General features: G+C 35.0%; 1 protein-coding gene across 4 annotated transcripts in view; it reads right to left on the bottom strand.

Moving 5' to 3' along the window:
• The window catches only part of LOC106131618 (PAS domain-containing protein cky-1), a 151,964-nt gene that overhangs the window by 112,521 nt on the left and 22,741 nt on the right, over positions 1-16,702 (bottom strand). For 2 of the 4 annotated variants that reach the window (XM_060949862.1, XM_060949863.1), the window contains exon 3: positions 327-508. In XM_060949862.1, coding sequence (XP_060805845.1) covers positions 327-508 — 182 coding nt within the window. Of the gene's footprint in view, positions 1-54; positions 66-190; positions 212-326; positions 509-16,702 lie in introns of those variants that run through there. The other 2 variants (XM_060949864.1, XM_060949865.1) reach the window with 2 other exon arrangements.

The raw sequence follows: 16,702 nt of genomic DNA, 5'->3' as shown, positions 1-16,702 counted from the left end.
GCAAGGGGAGGGGATCCCAAAGGTTGGCGATCTCTGCGTTGGTGAAGTACATACCTTGTTGAAAGTAGTTGGAATTTCTCACGAAAAGCAGACTTAATCAGTAGAAGCTGTGAGAGTTGCTGCCGGGTTGAGGGTGGCAAGGGGAGGAGCTCCCGAAGGTTTGCGATCTCTGTGTTAGTGAAGTACATACCTTGTTGAAAGTAGTTGGACTTTCTCACGAAAAGCAGACTTAATCAGTAGAAGCTGTGAGAGTTGCTGCCGGGTTGAGGGCGGCAAGGGGAGGAGATCCCGAAGGTTTGCGATCTCTGCGTTGGTGAAGTACATACCTTGTTGAAAGTAGTTGGACTTTCTCACGTAAACGCAGACGAGGGCCATGAGTTGAAGCTGTGAGAGCCGCTGTCGGGTTGAGGGCGGTAAGGGTAGAAGATCCCGAAGGTTGGCGATCTCTGCATTGATGAGGTCCCGTCGCTGTTTGCTGGCGCCTTTTGTTGATTTGCCCTGGTCGAATCTGGGAACAAATAATGATGAGATATTACTAAGTTACATACACGAAGGGTTGATGAGAGAACTATCACATATATGCAACTGATTATACTAGTATTAATCCAAAGCTCGCTAAATTTTCCCCTATTAATTATCCCATCAAAACCTATCCCATAAGAGATAAATACGTGTTTAAAGCTAAGTTTGGTTAGCATCATGTTCGTAACGCTAATTTTGACCACCCATTTTTGTTGAAGTTAGCATAAAGTTAATAAGGTTTTATTTAAACGATTCATTGATTGGGCATGCTAATGAAACGTTTTAATTTGACAAGAGGGTTCTGTATAAAATCCAGCTTTCTCACACAAACGCCAGAAAGATGACTGTGGAAAGATGATGATGATTTAAATTATTTGGATACGAATTTTTTTCTGCTGTTGGAAATAAAAGAAAAACGCTAATTACCCGTTATACCTAGATAGGCCAGGTATATACTATACGATTATCACCTGTGGCTCTACCAATTTTTCAGTCATATAAGCCGAGTCAGGGCTGGGCTGCTCTCGCGATATGCTTACTGAAAGAACTGCTTCTACACAGAATTGTTGATAAGTTAAGAAATGACACTTAGGTGTTAGGGTGAAGACCACAGAGCAATACGAGTAACCAACACGAATAGTATGCCGAAGATAAAACACAAAGTTTAACTATACACGGCATTCACATATAAGATAAAATTTGTTCCACATTCATAACTATCATTATAATAATTTGCGCTCAATAAAATTTTTATTAAATTACAAATAACGCGAATTATTCGAGAAGCTTTGACCTTGTGTTTTTATAGATTTGTGATCGCTGAGGTCATTCGTAATTGTGATTGATTTATAATGTGAGTTCGCGTTAAAATTGGCAATTTTCAAGTAATAAATATTGCAGTAATTAAAAAATAAATTTTATTTGAGTTGTTGTTTTCGAAGTAGTATAGGACCATTGTATCCAATGGCTGTAGGTGACTTACGGAAAACAAACTAATTGTTAGTGAGGTTAAGCAAAATAAAACAACCATTAACAATTTAAGCTCCTAAAAGGTACAATTACTAATTAACTCTAATCATAACGCTTTTTCGAATTCACTCTTCTTTTTCTTCCTGATCCTGGTCAGTTCTGGAGGTCAGAAGTTACTCCCGTCTAACCTCTACTCTAACGTAACTCATATTGGATCATGATTATTTGTTATGTTGCCTCTACTAAATATAAATTATGGAGTAGATATAAATATTTGTTACAAAATATTAAATTGCCAAAGTACAGAAAAGTATAAGTTGTGACACTTATTTGTTTACGTTTTTTTAAATACAGACAGTAATATTTTTTACGAAATATCAATATATTCAATCAACTAATAAAGCTATAAGTATTAAAAATCGAAAATTAATTCATGATTGATTAATTTAAACTTACTAATAATGTACATATTAACCAACGCTTACAGCATAAATATAATCAAATTGAATTATAACATATGCATACATTGTATCATCATAAAATAAATTAATGGAACACATTTATTACAATGTAAGCAGGTGTGAAATATTCTTATTTTATTAAATACACACGAGTAGTCACATTAATTATTTTTATAATGTTTGCTCATGAATATTTTTATAATAATTTGTCTTTTCAAATAGGATACTACATACCGCGTAGGTTTTAGTTGAGAAAGGTTAGTTTCAAGGTTGAATACTCGTATTATTAGCTTTATCCCGCGACTGCACTCATGTCACATTTTCAGGATGAAATATGTAATATTATGGTATATTATGGTCTTGTTATTACCACTAAATATGAGTCGGGCTTCAATCGCATTCGACCATAGGAAAAATCCATTTTTAACTATCGCGTTGTATTATTTATTTTATCTCGGTTTTTTCGAATCATGTTACAACGATCTGTGGTCACTGAGCGACTTACGTACCTACATGTGCGTTTATTTCTTTACTAGTATTTTAAACTTTATTGAGCCTCAATGTTATAATACGTGGATCATGAATAAGGTTTAATATCTGTATTCTGATTATAAATAGTATAGAAAAAAATCAGAAAAAGATTGAGTACGTTGTCTCACCCAGTAGGCTATAAGAAATTACTAAGCGTAATAAGTAAAAATTTCGGGAAGCAATATGAGAAACTGTTTCTTCAACTACAACTACACCACATTAATACCTCATCAGATCCAATTCCACGGCTTTCCAAATCTAATGAGCAATAAAGCATGAAATAACATGACGCATTCAACTAAACGGCATATATTACTACTGCATGCGCGCCCGGGTCAAAGGGCATGTATGTAGCCATCACCGATTAAACAAGGATGCTGGATTCGGACAGGCAGAGGAAGGTCGTAGGTTCAGGTAGGGATTTTATTTAAAATATTCAAAGTACGCTTCTTATAAGCTACTAATGTTATGAATAATCAATTTTTGTTGTGCCGTGTGGTTCCCGGCACCATTACAAAAAAGAATAGGACCACTCCTTAGGCGATGAGCAAGCAACCTGTCACTATTTGAATCTCAATTCTATCTTATAGCCAAGTAGCTGAACGTGGCCTATCAGTCTTTACAAGGCTTTGTTGGCTCTGTCTACCCGCAAGGGATATAGACGTGATTATAGGTATGTATGTATGTATAATCAATTTGACGAATAATTTTCTTTCTTTCCTTTATTTTGCCGTGTTCTCAGTAACTCAATACTCAATCATTTATTGCATCTCATACACAGTACAACTTTTACACCCTATAAAACCTTTATGAACCTATGTCTCCTTCTTTATCCTGGCTTAAGACCTGGTTGCATCCACCTCTCTGAAGAGGAGTCCGAGGTATGCCATACCAAGGTTTCAAGATAGGGTGAGTCAGATTTCTACACGAAGCGATTCCCATCTGACAATCAGAAACTTTGCAGGTGAACCTTACCCGTATTGGAGATATGGTCACACATCCAGTTGCCTAAATGTGCAGGTTTCCTCGCGATGTTTCCCTCACCGTAAGAGCATCGGTTATTATTCAAACTAATGTAAATATATTCTATCATCAAGGCAAAAGCTGAATGTGGCCTATTAGTCTTTTTGGGACTGTTGGCTCTGTCTACCCCGCAAGGGATATAGACGTGACTATATGTATGTATGTAATGTAAATATCAACTATAAGCAGAATTGACTGGCTTACACACATGCTTTTTCGGTAGTTATTATTAAAAATGTATCAGAGCATTGAATCTATTAAAATCTTATATAAAACACCTAAGATAAAATGACGTTTATTACTACCGCGAGTGCACCCGGGGCAAAGTGCATGTATGTATCCATCAGCTGATTTAACAAGGATGGAGGATTTAGACGGACAGCCTATGCTTAAAGGGTCAAAGGTTCAAATCTGGGATACCTTACGCGCATAATTTTATAGTAGGAATGTGGTGAATTGGCATGTTTACTCTGTAATGCGATTCAAAGAATTTATATTTATTTATCAACTTGTCCTTCGCATATAAATATAGGGCAATGGTTCTTGGTGTAACGTTCTAAATTGTCTCACGACGTTTGCAAAATAAAAATTCTAAAATGTAATATCGATTAAATTATTTGCCGAAATATGCCATTTAAGTACATATTTCGACCATCATCAAGAATAGAATATGAAACAAAAAAAATAATTCGTTAATGTATTTTTACTAACAAATTTAAATTATATTTATGCATTCTATTCTTCTTTAAGCAACTAGACTTTCTCCAAATCTCAGTTCCGTTACTAAGCGATCCAACTAAATGCGGTTCAAATGTTAAAACATAACGTAAGGAATAAACATCAAACAGCTATTAAGAAAATCATTGTATTTTTTTATGAGAATTAAATCAAATCTACGAAAAACATAATGTCAGTCCATGACCAAATCACGTAAACCGCACTATACTCGCGTCAAGGCCTATTCCATGACTTGACGAATAGTTATATTAACATTATTAATACCCATGTCCTAGGGTACCCAGTTCAGGGCTCGGCTCAAACTATGTTTTTGCAATGATAGCATTCAGTCAACATATACATATATGTTGTGCTGTCATCATACTTATACCTACTTACATTGGCTGTAGATATGGCATTTTGTAATTTTCATAAGTCCCATTGTTGTTGCTGCCCAATTATATCTACTACCGCTTCTAAAACGCATGTGTAGAAGAAGCGGTGGAACTAACTACACTGAAGCATTTTCACCGGACGTCAATTTACATTTAAGAGACCATGATGTCAAGTTCGGACCAGAAATGTTTATCATTAATATAATCCTCTGTGATGTAATAGGCTTTCCTACAATGCTCATATTTATTATAATTTTTGAATTTTCTATCAGGCATTTCAAGAACACTTTTAGGTAATTTATTTTAAAATCTTATACAATTAATCTCACATGAGTGAAGTTGATTGAGATGAAAGATGAATGAATGATTAGAGATCTACACTTGTCTACTCGTATTTATAACAGACTCACAGGAAAAATAATTTTTTTTTTATACCATTAAAAATCTATTCGTCGCCCTTTTATACTTACAGCTAAGCTTGACCTTTCAGTCTTTTCGAAACTATTAGCTCTATCCACCCCGCAAGTGATGTAGACGTGATAGCATACATACATATATACCCTTTCATGAAATTTCACACGGCCAGCATTCCAGCCATCTCATACGCGATATTCTCAGGCGTTGCGCTCTTCAATCAGTGCCACAAAAGCGAAATCAATGAATACGTTTGCTGGCGAACCGTTTATTAGCTAATATAGTGCAACACGCGATGCGCCCGCGCAGCTCTCGTAGAGGTTTGTTCCTCTTGTGCCTTTTTTGAGGTGACGGGCGTATTCTACTTACTTGAAAAAAGGTAATGTCAACATATTATATTTAGTGAACATCGGGAGAAATCCTGTGTTAATGCTACGTGTGTTGGCTGTACGTTAGCCTATCCATCAGCCATATATTTATTTATTTTATTATTTATTTATTTATGTACACAAAATTATATACAGGAGCATTTATTACAATAATTCTAGTACAAAGGTGCTACTTATTTCACAAGAAATCTCTTCCAGTAGACCCATGAGAGGAAAGATGAATTTTAGAGCGGTATGGCGTGTGCATAAATAACGTATAACATATTTAACTAAACATACATGCTAGTACTTAAATAAATGACAGTAATAAACTACATAAACATACCAATATAAATATAATATATATAAGTCTATTTGGAGAGATAATAGTCTTTAACTCGTCGTTTGAATGAAGAGAGAGTTTGGGAATCGCGAATATCATGCGGTAAGGAATTCCACAGTCGTACAGCATGAGTAGAGAAGGAGAAAGAGTAGAAGGAAGTCTTGTGGGTAGGAATAGTAAGAATGGTGCGCAAATGGGATCTGCAAGGAGAATTAGACGAATGACGGAAAGAGAAACGATCTTTAAGATAGGAAGGAAAGGCGGGATTAAATAAAATATTAAAAAGAAGACAGAGAATGCGAGTATTTCTACGAAAGCGAATGGGAAGCCATTTCAGCTTAGTACGGTAAATGGAAACATGATCGTATTTTCTTAAGCCAAAAATGAAACGGATACAGAGATTTTGTAACCGTTCCAATTTATCCAGTTGCTCCTCTGTGGCATCAAGATAGCACGCATCAGCATAGTCCAGAATAGGAAGAATCAAACTCTGCATGAGAGAGACCCTTGTTTGAAAAGGTAGGAAATATTGAAGGCATCTTAGAGTATGAAAAGAGTAGTAGATCTTACGACTAACCTCCTTAATATGGGCCGACCAGTTAAGGTTTGAATCTATAGTAAGACCAAGGTTCCTTGCAGATTTGGTGAATTCAATTGGAGAACCATTATAGTACAGGCTTGGCAGTATATCAATGTTGATTTGATTGCACATATAATAACTACCAATTATCATAGCCTTAGATTTGACAGGATTAACCAAGAGACCATAACACTTCGCCCATTCAGAAACCCGATCAAGTTCCGCATTCATCTCCGCAATGGCTGTCAAGGAGTCTTTCTCTTTAAAATGACAATATATTTGTAAATCATCAGCGAAAAGATGATAATTGCATGTCAGTAGTTTAGAGACTGATGTTATAAATACCGAAAATAGCAACGGCGAGAGTATACCGCCCTGAGGCACACCAGCACTAAGTTTACACCAATCAGAAACCGACTCACCAACACGGACAAGCTGTGATCGATCGCGAAGATATGAATCAAACCATGATAGGGAAGAGGAAGAGATATTACTTGACCGCAGCACGCCCAACAAAACGTCAAAGTCAATAGAATTAAATGCACTAGTGAAATCCAGTAACACAATCAAAGTGAGTGACTTATTTTCCATTGCCCAACGGATGTCGTCCGTTACATTAATTAGAGCGGTGGTTGTGCTATGTCCAGGTCTGAAACCAGATTGAAATAGGTATATATATACGGGACAAGGTATATATACGGGACAAATGGGCTAATAAGATTATTTTTATAGAGAAATGAAGAAAACTGGTTGTGTGAAAGATGTTCAAGAACTTTAGAGAGGTATGGTAAAATAGATATAGGACGAAGGTCAGAGAAGGATGAAGGATTAGAAGTTTTTGGCAATGGTATAACATTAGCCCGCTTCCAAGCCAAAGGAAACGTACCCGATGAAAATGAATAATTAAAGATGTGAGTTAGTACTGGTAGTAGTATGGGTAAAAGTAAACTGATCATCTTGGAGCATACTAAGTCGTTTCCCACTGCATCAGAAGAAATATGTTGAATAGCTTTAGTAACGTCATCTTGAAGAACTGCAGAAAACTCAAAGGCAGGATAAGTGGGGGTGGGTATATCTAATAATTTGGAGAGAGTAGCAGATTTAATAGTTGGATCTAAAGTTATAGGGGGATGTGAGAAATGTTTATTGAGATCATTAAGGTTAAAATGAGAGAAAGTAGAAGAAGAGGATTTTCCCACACCAACAGACCTCAAAAATTTCCACGTCTCGGCAGGGCTTCGATTCACAAGCGATTCGTGGAAGTAACGTCTCTTGGCGTCACGACATGAACGACTACACCGGTTGCGAAGCATCTTGTAAAACTGCAAATTACGTTCAGACGGACATCTCTTATATCGCCGTTTTGCTTTATCCCTGCGTGCCATCCACTCCTTAATTTCCAAAGTAAGCCAAGGGGCAGGTTTATGTTTTACTTTGACACGACGCAATGGTGCATGGCTGTCAAATAATGTGAGAATCATGGTGTTGAGAATTTCAATTTTATTGTTTATATTATTCTCATTGAAAATTAAGGTCCAATCAATGGTCAATGAGTCCCTAGTCAATGCCTCCACGTCAATACCCTTGAAATTTCGGACAGTTCGGTACTGTAACTTACGCTTAGGGGCACGAATCAGGTATGATAAGTAAAGGAGATCGTGATGTGAAAACGGAGCAGTAAGTTGACCATGACAGGCGACATTGTCAAGAGAAGAGGTAATTATAAGGTCTAACAGGGATGGGACGATGCCCGGTGCATGATGTGTTGTTGAAAGTGGTAAGATATTCAAGTTATAAGAAGACACAATGTTTTGAATTTGAAGGGAACGAGAATCGTTTTTAATGAGACACGTATTAAAATCACCCATTATAACAATGTGTTCATAGATGGGACGAAGTTCATCTAAAAGAGAATCAAATGTACTGAAATAATTAATATGGAGACTAGGAGAATAAAATACCACATATATATTTTTTAACATCTTATATGAATTAACAAGATACCCCGTTTTCAATTTCCCGGAATTTGATAAGGTCATAACAGCAACTGGCAAATATAAAAATAGTTTAGTAATCAAAAATTTAGATACCAAAATAATTACAGAAATAATTTTTTTTAGATTAAATTTGTTTCTTATCTAAACTTAATTTAACGATTCATCTCATAATCATTTATTTTAATGAATTCTTACGAGTAGTTTAAATCTGGACATATTTAATTATTATTGTTTATTAATTTTTTGCATAAATTTATTTACTGATTTCTTTTAGTTAATCAATTAATTTACAGCGCTGTTTTTTTTTTATAAAATATGCAAATAAATGCATAGTTATTAGCATTGAATATTGACAAGTCATAGTAGCTTCTTCGTATTCATTCTGCATGTATTAATGTCAAAAATAATTAAGTTATATATTTTTCAACAAAATTAATTTTGAATGAGATATTGCCGAAACAAGGAAATGAAATACTGGATTTATTTGATTTATTGACTCTTTTTTTGTAATATGTATGTATATGCCTAATTTTGTATTTTTAGAAAATTACGTAGTTTGATTTTTTGGTACCTAAGTATGTTTGTTATGCCTTAAGATAGAACTGAGTGACTGACTGAGAAGAATCCCAAGTTTATAAGTCTACCAATTAATCGCCTTACATCCATGGGAGAGAGATGGAGTGGCCTATTCTTTTTTCTATTGGTGCCGGGAATCACACGGCAACCTGTGTGCAAATGTGAAACCATGGTCGATCTAATACGGGTTAAGGATTACCTGCAAAGGTAATGAAGGTCAGATGGGAGTCGCTTCGTGTAAAAACTTGACTCACCTAATCCAGGATTAATATTCAAAGACATACTCCGGGCTCTACAGCCAAGGATACAAACGGGACTAAGGCCAGAAGGAAGAAGAACAGAAAATACATTTCATTGGATCAATGTGTGGATCAAATAAAGTAGCACAAAGTGGAACACACCAACAGCTCATGTGTATCGTGGGAACGAGATGCATTACCTCCTTAACAGGCGAAACACCTAACTCCTAACCCATTTTATATAAGGATATATCGAGGCTTCCGTCTTGAGAAAAATCGAAACAAAGGAACTGTGAGCTCAATTTGTGTTGCTCCTTCAATTCCATTGAGAATCGTTATTCCAATTGTAACGGTTTACAATTTGAATTCGATTGATTTGAAAATGGAATGATTTAGTTTTAATGGCATTCCGTGGCGGCCAGTCTTTGTTTCAAATAGGTAGACTTTTTTCCGTCCATTCTAAAATAGAACCACTCCATCACTTTTTCATGACGATGCCTTCGTAAAAGGACATTAAAAAAATAAGCAATATAGTGCAGCTTTACCATGATTTGATGAGTTACCCAAAACAGGATTATAGTTAAAAAAACAGTGAGACAATTAAAGATGCCATCGGAAATAACGCCAGGAGGGAGAAGTAAACCTGATTTAATTCTCTTAAATTGTTATTGAAAATGAGTTCTTTAAACGTCTCGTATTGCGAACGGGAAAATCTTGGCAAATATTATTGTAAGACATAATTATGCATATTGTTTTGACGTCAGTCTAAGTGAAAACCATCCTGTTTTCCCACGATGTACGCCGTTACGGAGGCAACTAATAATTTAGACAATTTTCCAATATCAGGTCTAATGTGTATCAAGGCATGAGACTGCAGCGATTTATTAACACGAGGCGCCATAGCTGAAAAAATCTATATTTAGGCAAAGTACAGATATTATGAAAGGTTATGTCGGTTACCTACTCTGTAATTATCCACGGAGTAAATGATACATTTAAATCATAGACACTTTTTTTAATGATCTTTTAAGATAATTAAAAAGGGATGAGGTGCCATAAAATGAATTATATCGTTAAGCCGTTTCTGGATTTCTGTTATATCTGTGGCGATAACAATATCAAAAGTCCTTATTTTTCTTTGTGTTTAACCTCAAACACGCAAAAGCTTTTATAGCTCGATTTATCTTTATGAAAAATTTCATCGATGAGTTCTCGCTTCCAGAAAGCATCAGAATAATCTTCGGAGAAATTCAGAGAGAGAAAGACGATATAATAGAAAGTCAAATAAATTCTAACGCATCTAAATAGTAAAAAAAAGTACAGGTCTTAACGCGCACGTATCTTTTCATTGACATTACATTATAATAATTTAATGCGAAAGTTTCTAACTAGATCTCAAGTTTATAACTTGGACCACACACCAGGGCAGCGTTCGAAAACCGCAACAGCGTATCTGCTCTGTGCACTACACGGTCCGCGCATTACTACCTATGGGCCATTCCTCTATCTCACCCGCCTCTATAAATTGTGGAGCTTTATTACTACTGCATGTTCATGTTATCCTGGTACACAGAAGTCTGATTTCGGGAGATATCCTAAGATTTCTGCGTGTGTGGTTTATGAGATCTGCATTTGCTATTTTTCTTTTAACGTTATCTCTAGCGTTGAAAACATAGTGTGTTATTGTTACTTCTTAGCTGGCGTAAATTGTATATATATATATATATAAGTCACTAAGCTTTGAGCTTAGGACATTTTTTAGGGCTATAGACTAACATCCTGTCACTGTATGAATCTAAGTGACGTAACTAAAACGTTCAGTTGAACTTAGGCTGTGACGTTTGTGACTGTAATTTTCTAGCTATCTTAAAAAAGACAAAGAATTGATATACTTAGTTTATAATATAAATCTGATATAAGCAGGGTTTTTCGTAACAATTATCACCACTATTTAACACTCTGGTTATAGACAAACTCTGACTAAACAATAATGTTAAAATATTCATAAACACAAATGAATTATCTGTCGAAAGAAAATTGCTTGACTGAAGACAAGAACATAAGCCCCAGGGGAAAACAAGATAGATAAATTAACATTGAGACATTATACATTATACTAAATGTCACAAAACTCTCACATGCTTTAAACTCTTATGAAACTCCTTCCATATGAAGGGAAATTGCCGTGAGCCCTACGGGGCTTTATTAGAAGACCACTTTCTATGGCCTTATTTCCTAGGTATAGTGTTTATTATAATGTAAACACTACTTCTTTCCCGCGGCTTATTATTAGTTTTCACTAAAGTTTCTTGGATTAAAATATATACGTTTTTCTTCACCGCTGAGCTTGTATGAAGAGAGTTATGAATGTGGATGAAGCGAAGGAAGTATGCAGATCGTGCGCAAGTGGAAAAATGTAGTCTCTGCCTACCCCTTTCGGGGAAAAAGCGTGATTTTATGTATGTACGTTATTCTTTAAGCTCGTAGCGCATAAGCTTGAGCTTACTTATTAAGTTAAAATTAAGCTCTAAACCGGTGGTAAGTGGCAAGTCCGTTGACGCTTTACAAACAGTTACAAAAGCTTCGGAACATTATATTAAGCTGTGTGCGGTCTAGTAATTGTGCGAGAAAGTGCATCCTGGTACTTAGCGAGCTTTGGTTAAATTAATTTATAGGTTAACATGTTTTGTGCTTTAACGTTAGTGGTTAAGGTGTCCGATGTGTAAGGGTACCTGTATCAAAGTATACAAGTTCGATTCCTACTGCAGTCAGTGAATTTTTCTATTGTTAAAAAGAAAGTAATAAGAAACCTGAACATTGAGACATCTTGGATTGGGTTACCAGATTCGGAATCCCAGATCCAATCTGAAATGGCTATCGGGAAAACCCAAGACGGCGATGATGATGTTTAATTAAATATCTAAATATTTAGGATCCATATTAAAATATACTTATAAGTAAGTACAAGTTACAAGTAAGTAAGTATATTTAAAAGTAAGTAAGTATACTTAGAAGTAAGTGATTTTCAAGACAAGAGTAAATGCATTTTGTGAACTAACGCGCGAAGAAATATTTCCCTTTAATTAAATTTTCACTTTCTGTTTACATTTTTTAACTGGGTCTCAGGTCGGGAACTGATCAGGTCAAAATGAAAATTTCTGACTGACTACTACTTCAGATACATAGATATAGGTACCTTCAGAGAAGGCACTCGCAAAAATAAAACCAAAACCCCACATTTCACAGTGCCACAGATCAAGCGGCGGTCGACGACCTCTACAGACAATAGTGCACTCATTAGTGCCCCATTTGCATGCACTAATTATACCAACACGAGGTACTTGTCACTTGTTTACTTTGTAATGATTTTTTTCACTTGTACTTGCTGTTTTTTTTTTATAAATCGAGTGCTTGAAAGTGCAAGTGCGGTAATAGTTTAAAAATCTGAATATTTTTTTTTTTTTCTTAATCGAATGTGCTGAGTAGCACTCTTTTATATAACATACAGACTTTTGCATTTATATATGTAATTTCAATTTACAGGAGAAACTACAATTCATTTCTTTTTTTTTCTAGAACCATTAATCGTGTATAGAATGCGATTGATTTAACCAAATCTGTTGTTATTTGCGGTTTAGACTCTCACACATGGTTTATTTCACAATAAAAAGAGAATATCATAAAAAGCATATTAAACCCATATTACGACCTTTAAGTGGAACTAATTCAAACAATACCCCGAAGCTCGTATAAATTCGACTGTGACTCATTACTCTTGTTAGCTGACGCACTATCGGAGATTAAAATTATCTGTCGGATCGAACGCGCGCAAATCATAAGACGTGTCTTATAAGACGTCTCGTAAATTATTGGCCAGATATGTAATTTTAATTGTATCGAAATAAGTAATTGTAAATGTAAGGCTCGAGAGGCTTAAGTTGACCTAACTTATTTTTTTGGAGTTTTCGAGAGTATACTTAGTTTTTATGAGTAGTTATTATTGTTTGCTTAGTTGTGTACATGTAAAGTCCAGCATACAATTTCACAGAGCCGAAAATTACGATTTTTATACTAATTTACAATTTATTATTATACGATTAAAACACGCTTTTTTAAGTTCGTCGTAAAATAAGTAATACTTAGAATGAAGAGAGTTATGCATGTAAATGAAGTGAAAGAAGTATGTAGGGATCGTGGCAAGTGAAAAAGATATAACATCTGCCGACCCCTTCGAAAAAAGGCGTGATTTTATATAATTTATGTAGTTATTAATGCTATCGGTCCTTCATACCAGATATCTTATATCGTACGATCAGTCTAAAGCTATCGAAGATTATAATGATCTGCCAGTCGTGAATTACCGGGCGTTGTTTAGTGCGTTGCCAATTGAATTTTAATTGTTTTTCACGCTCATTTCGTTTAATTGAAATTAATCTTTTGTTTCATATTTATTTTGTGCTTTATTGGTTCGTACCAACCTGTTTCAAGTATCGGATTTAATTGAAAAATAATAATAATAATTCAGTGTAAAAATCTCTCTCAGAAAAGTGATGAATGTGGGTGAAGCGAAAGAAGTATAAAGTGATCGTGGCAAATAGAAAGATTTAGTCACTGCCTACCCCTTCTGTTGGTTTGCTGTAAATTTACGTTCGTGATTCAGATCAACTACAAAGAAAACCCAAGTTTACACGTCATTATAAATACCTTCTATTCTAGAAAAACCCCTGTGGGATTCACGTTAAAAAAATTACGCAGTTGTAGTTTTGCGCAAGGTAATTTGTACTAAGCATAAATAAATCTTAGTTCAATTTATTCGATTTAGAAAACAATAAACGGAACAAATGACTAATGGAGGCACTTGACACTACCTGAGAATCGAATGTTGTACTAACAAAATCACATTAATTTCGCCAAATACAAGACAATATAATCTTTATGACAGCGAGATAAGAATCACGTTAGATTTAATACAAGAGACTAATGACTAACGCGATTTTAGGTTATTAGCAGTCGATTAACCTTCACCTGCCCAAATTGACGTGTAGTTAATATTTTCATGACTTTTGTTTAACCCATCACCTACTAGAAAAACCTCAAGTTTATTAGACTTTACCTTAGTCGCTTTTTACGATTCTATCGGAAAGATATGGAGTGGTCCTTTTCTAAAATGTCGGCAATCATACGACAGTAAACAAAATTTTGTTGATCATAATTACCCGTTACTTGGCGCATTTTTTTTTTATTTCTACTGTGATTTGCGTAATTTTGGTGTGGTGTTCCTAAATATAAGTTCATATCGATTTGCAAGAGAAAGTAACGTTAATCTTAGCTAATTATACGTATATTAAAACATTACATTCCTCATTTACATTTAAAGTGTCTGTTACTTTAATTACGACACTAAAAGCTCTATTTCGCAAATCCGTAATGTAAAAGTTTAACACAGACAGACATATCAAAGTGACTGACAACACATTAAAATTATTACCTTTACTTACGGATATGCTTATAATATATAAACACTCTTGTTTGGCTGTTTATATTTAAAATCCCGTTAATTCCCATTCCCGTGGGAAATTTAGTAAGTGTTCTATAATTCTACCCTACGCTCCCTAAGAAACCTTTCTCCTGGCTTTAGTCCCGGTTGTATCCTCACCTCTCTGGAGAGGAGCCCGAGGTATGTCTTTGACCATGGATCCTGGATTGGGTGAGTCAGGTTTTTACACGAAAGCATCACCATATGACCTCCGCAACCTTTGTAGGTAGACGTCACCCGTATTGGATCCATGGTTACACATCCGGTTGCTTGAATGTGCAGGATTCCTCACGGTGTTTTTCCTTACCGTAATAGCATCGTTTAGTATTAAAAATAATGTACATAACTTCGAAAATAGTCATTAGTCCATGGTCGAGGTGGGATTTGAACTTGTGCCTTTCTGCACATCACGCATTTTAACCGGGTATCTTCCTATTCGATCACCGTCGTTATGCTCTAAGAACATAAATGCAATATTTTTAGCAATCAAGTGTAGGACAAATTACACATATTGAGTTAGCCTCGAAGTAAGTTCGAGACTTGTGTTACGAGATACTAACTCAATGATACTATATTTTATAATAAATAATTATAAATAAACATCCAAGACCCAGGTCAATCAGAAAAAGTTATTTTCTTATCATGCCCTGGCCGGGATTCGAACCCACAGACAAGCGTACTACCGCTGCGCCACAGAGTCCGTCCTCTTTTAATAACGAAAATAAAAAAAAATGTACTTCTTATATGTTTTTGTATATGTGTCTCGTCACATATTTTTTCTATACAATTCTTCATGTAATCGCCTACACTTATGACAAAAGAGTGAAAAAAATATATATTTTAAATAATCGTATCCTTTCAAGGATCTAGGAATAATAAAAAAGACTTATTTAAACAGACTCGCGAGAAAAACTAGTCTATTTTAAAACATAACAAATAAATTATATTTAAGTTGTTCAAATAAATCTCATGGTCCATTTCTGATTTCGACCAATTTAATTCTAGTTGATTTCACATCGCCCTAGGAAGGGTCGAACTCCACAATATCACTATCCATTTCCTCTTTTCCGGATCTTGATTTAATGTTCTGTTATTGGATACTGATAATTTATTGCTATCTGCACTCGTGGGAACGATTCGCTTACGGACCGCCTATCACACCGTTGCGTAACAAGCAACATAGAAATATTACCGAGGACGATTCGCACACGAATGTGTCACGCCAAAATTGAAACAGTCAAAATAAACAGAGTGTTAAGGTGACGGCTTAAATAAACATTAATCAATATTTTAAAGTGATAGACAGATGAGTGGTAATTATAAGGTAATTATTTCATAATTAGTTCTGAAGTCAGTCAAATTATTTTCAGTCAACTTCAAATGCGTGATGGATAATGATGAGATTATTTTGTGATTGTTTGTTTAAAATTATTGAGCACGTTTTTGATCTATTATGAAAAAAGTACGTACCAGCTCATTTATGAAGAGAGATAATATTATCCACACTAATAATAAAGAGGAAAGATTTGTATTTTTGTATGTTTGTGTGGAATAAACTCAAAAACCACTGGTCCGATTTTGATAAAATTTGGCACAAATATAGAATAGACCTTCAAAAGTGACATAGGCATAAATTTGTTTTTACTCTTTGTTTATTTCAAAATATAAAACACAAAAATATGTCCGACCGTGCGAAGCCGGGGCGGGCCGCTAGTTCTCTATAAAATTTAAAATTTATTTCTTTCATAATGTATGAAAAATATTTTTTTACATACAATAAGTTATGTTATGTAAATAGGTGATGAAAGAATAAATATTTTATACGATAATAAAATATTTTCATAAACTTTTATTTAGTTGGGTAACTGGGCTGATTTTGGGAATCTTTTTTATAGGTGATGAGCTACCACCGTTTGAATCCAAATTCAGCTGAATGAGGCCTATCAGTCTTTTGGACGACTTTTTTGAAGACTGTTGGCTCTGTCTATCCCGCAAGGGATACATACTTGTTTATATGAATATAAATAGGTA

This window comes from Amyelois transitella, chromosome 20, assembly GCF_032362555.1.
Source record: "Amyelois transitella isolate CPQ chromosome 20, ilAmyTran1.1, whole genome shotgun sequence".
NCBI lineage: Eukaryota > Metazoa > Arthropoda > Insecta > Lepidoptera > Pyralidae > Amyelois > Amyelois transitella.
The sequence above is the reverse complement of the archived record's forward strand: the minus strand, read 5'-3'. Positions and strand labels throughout refer to the sequence as shown.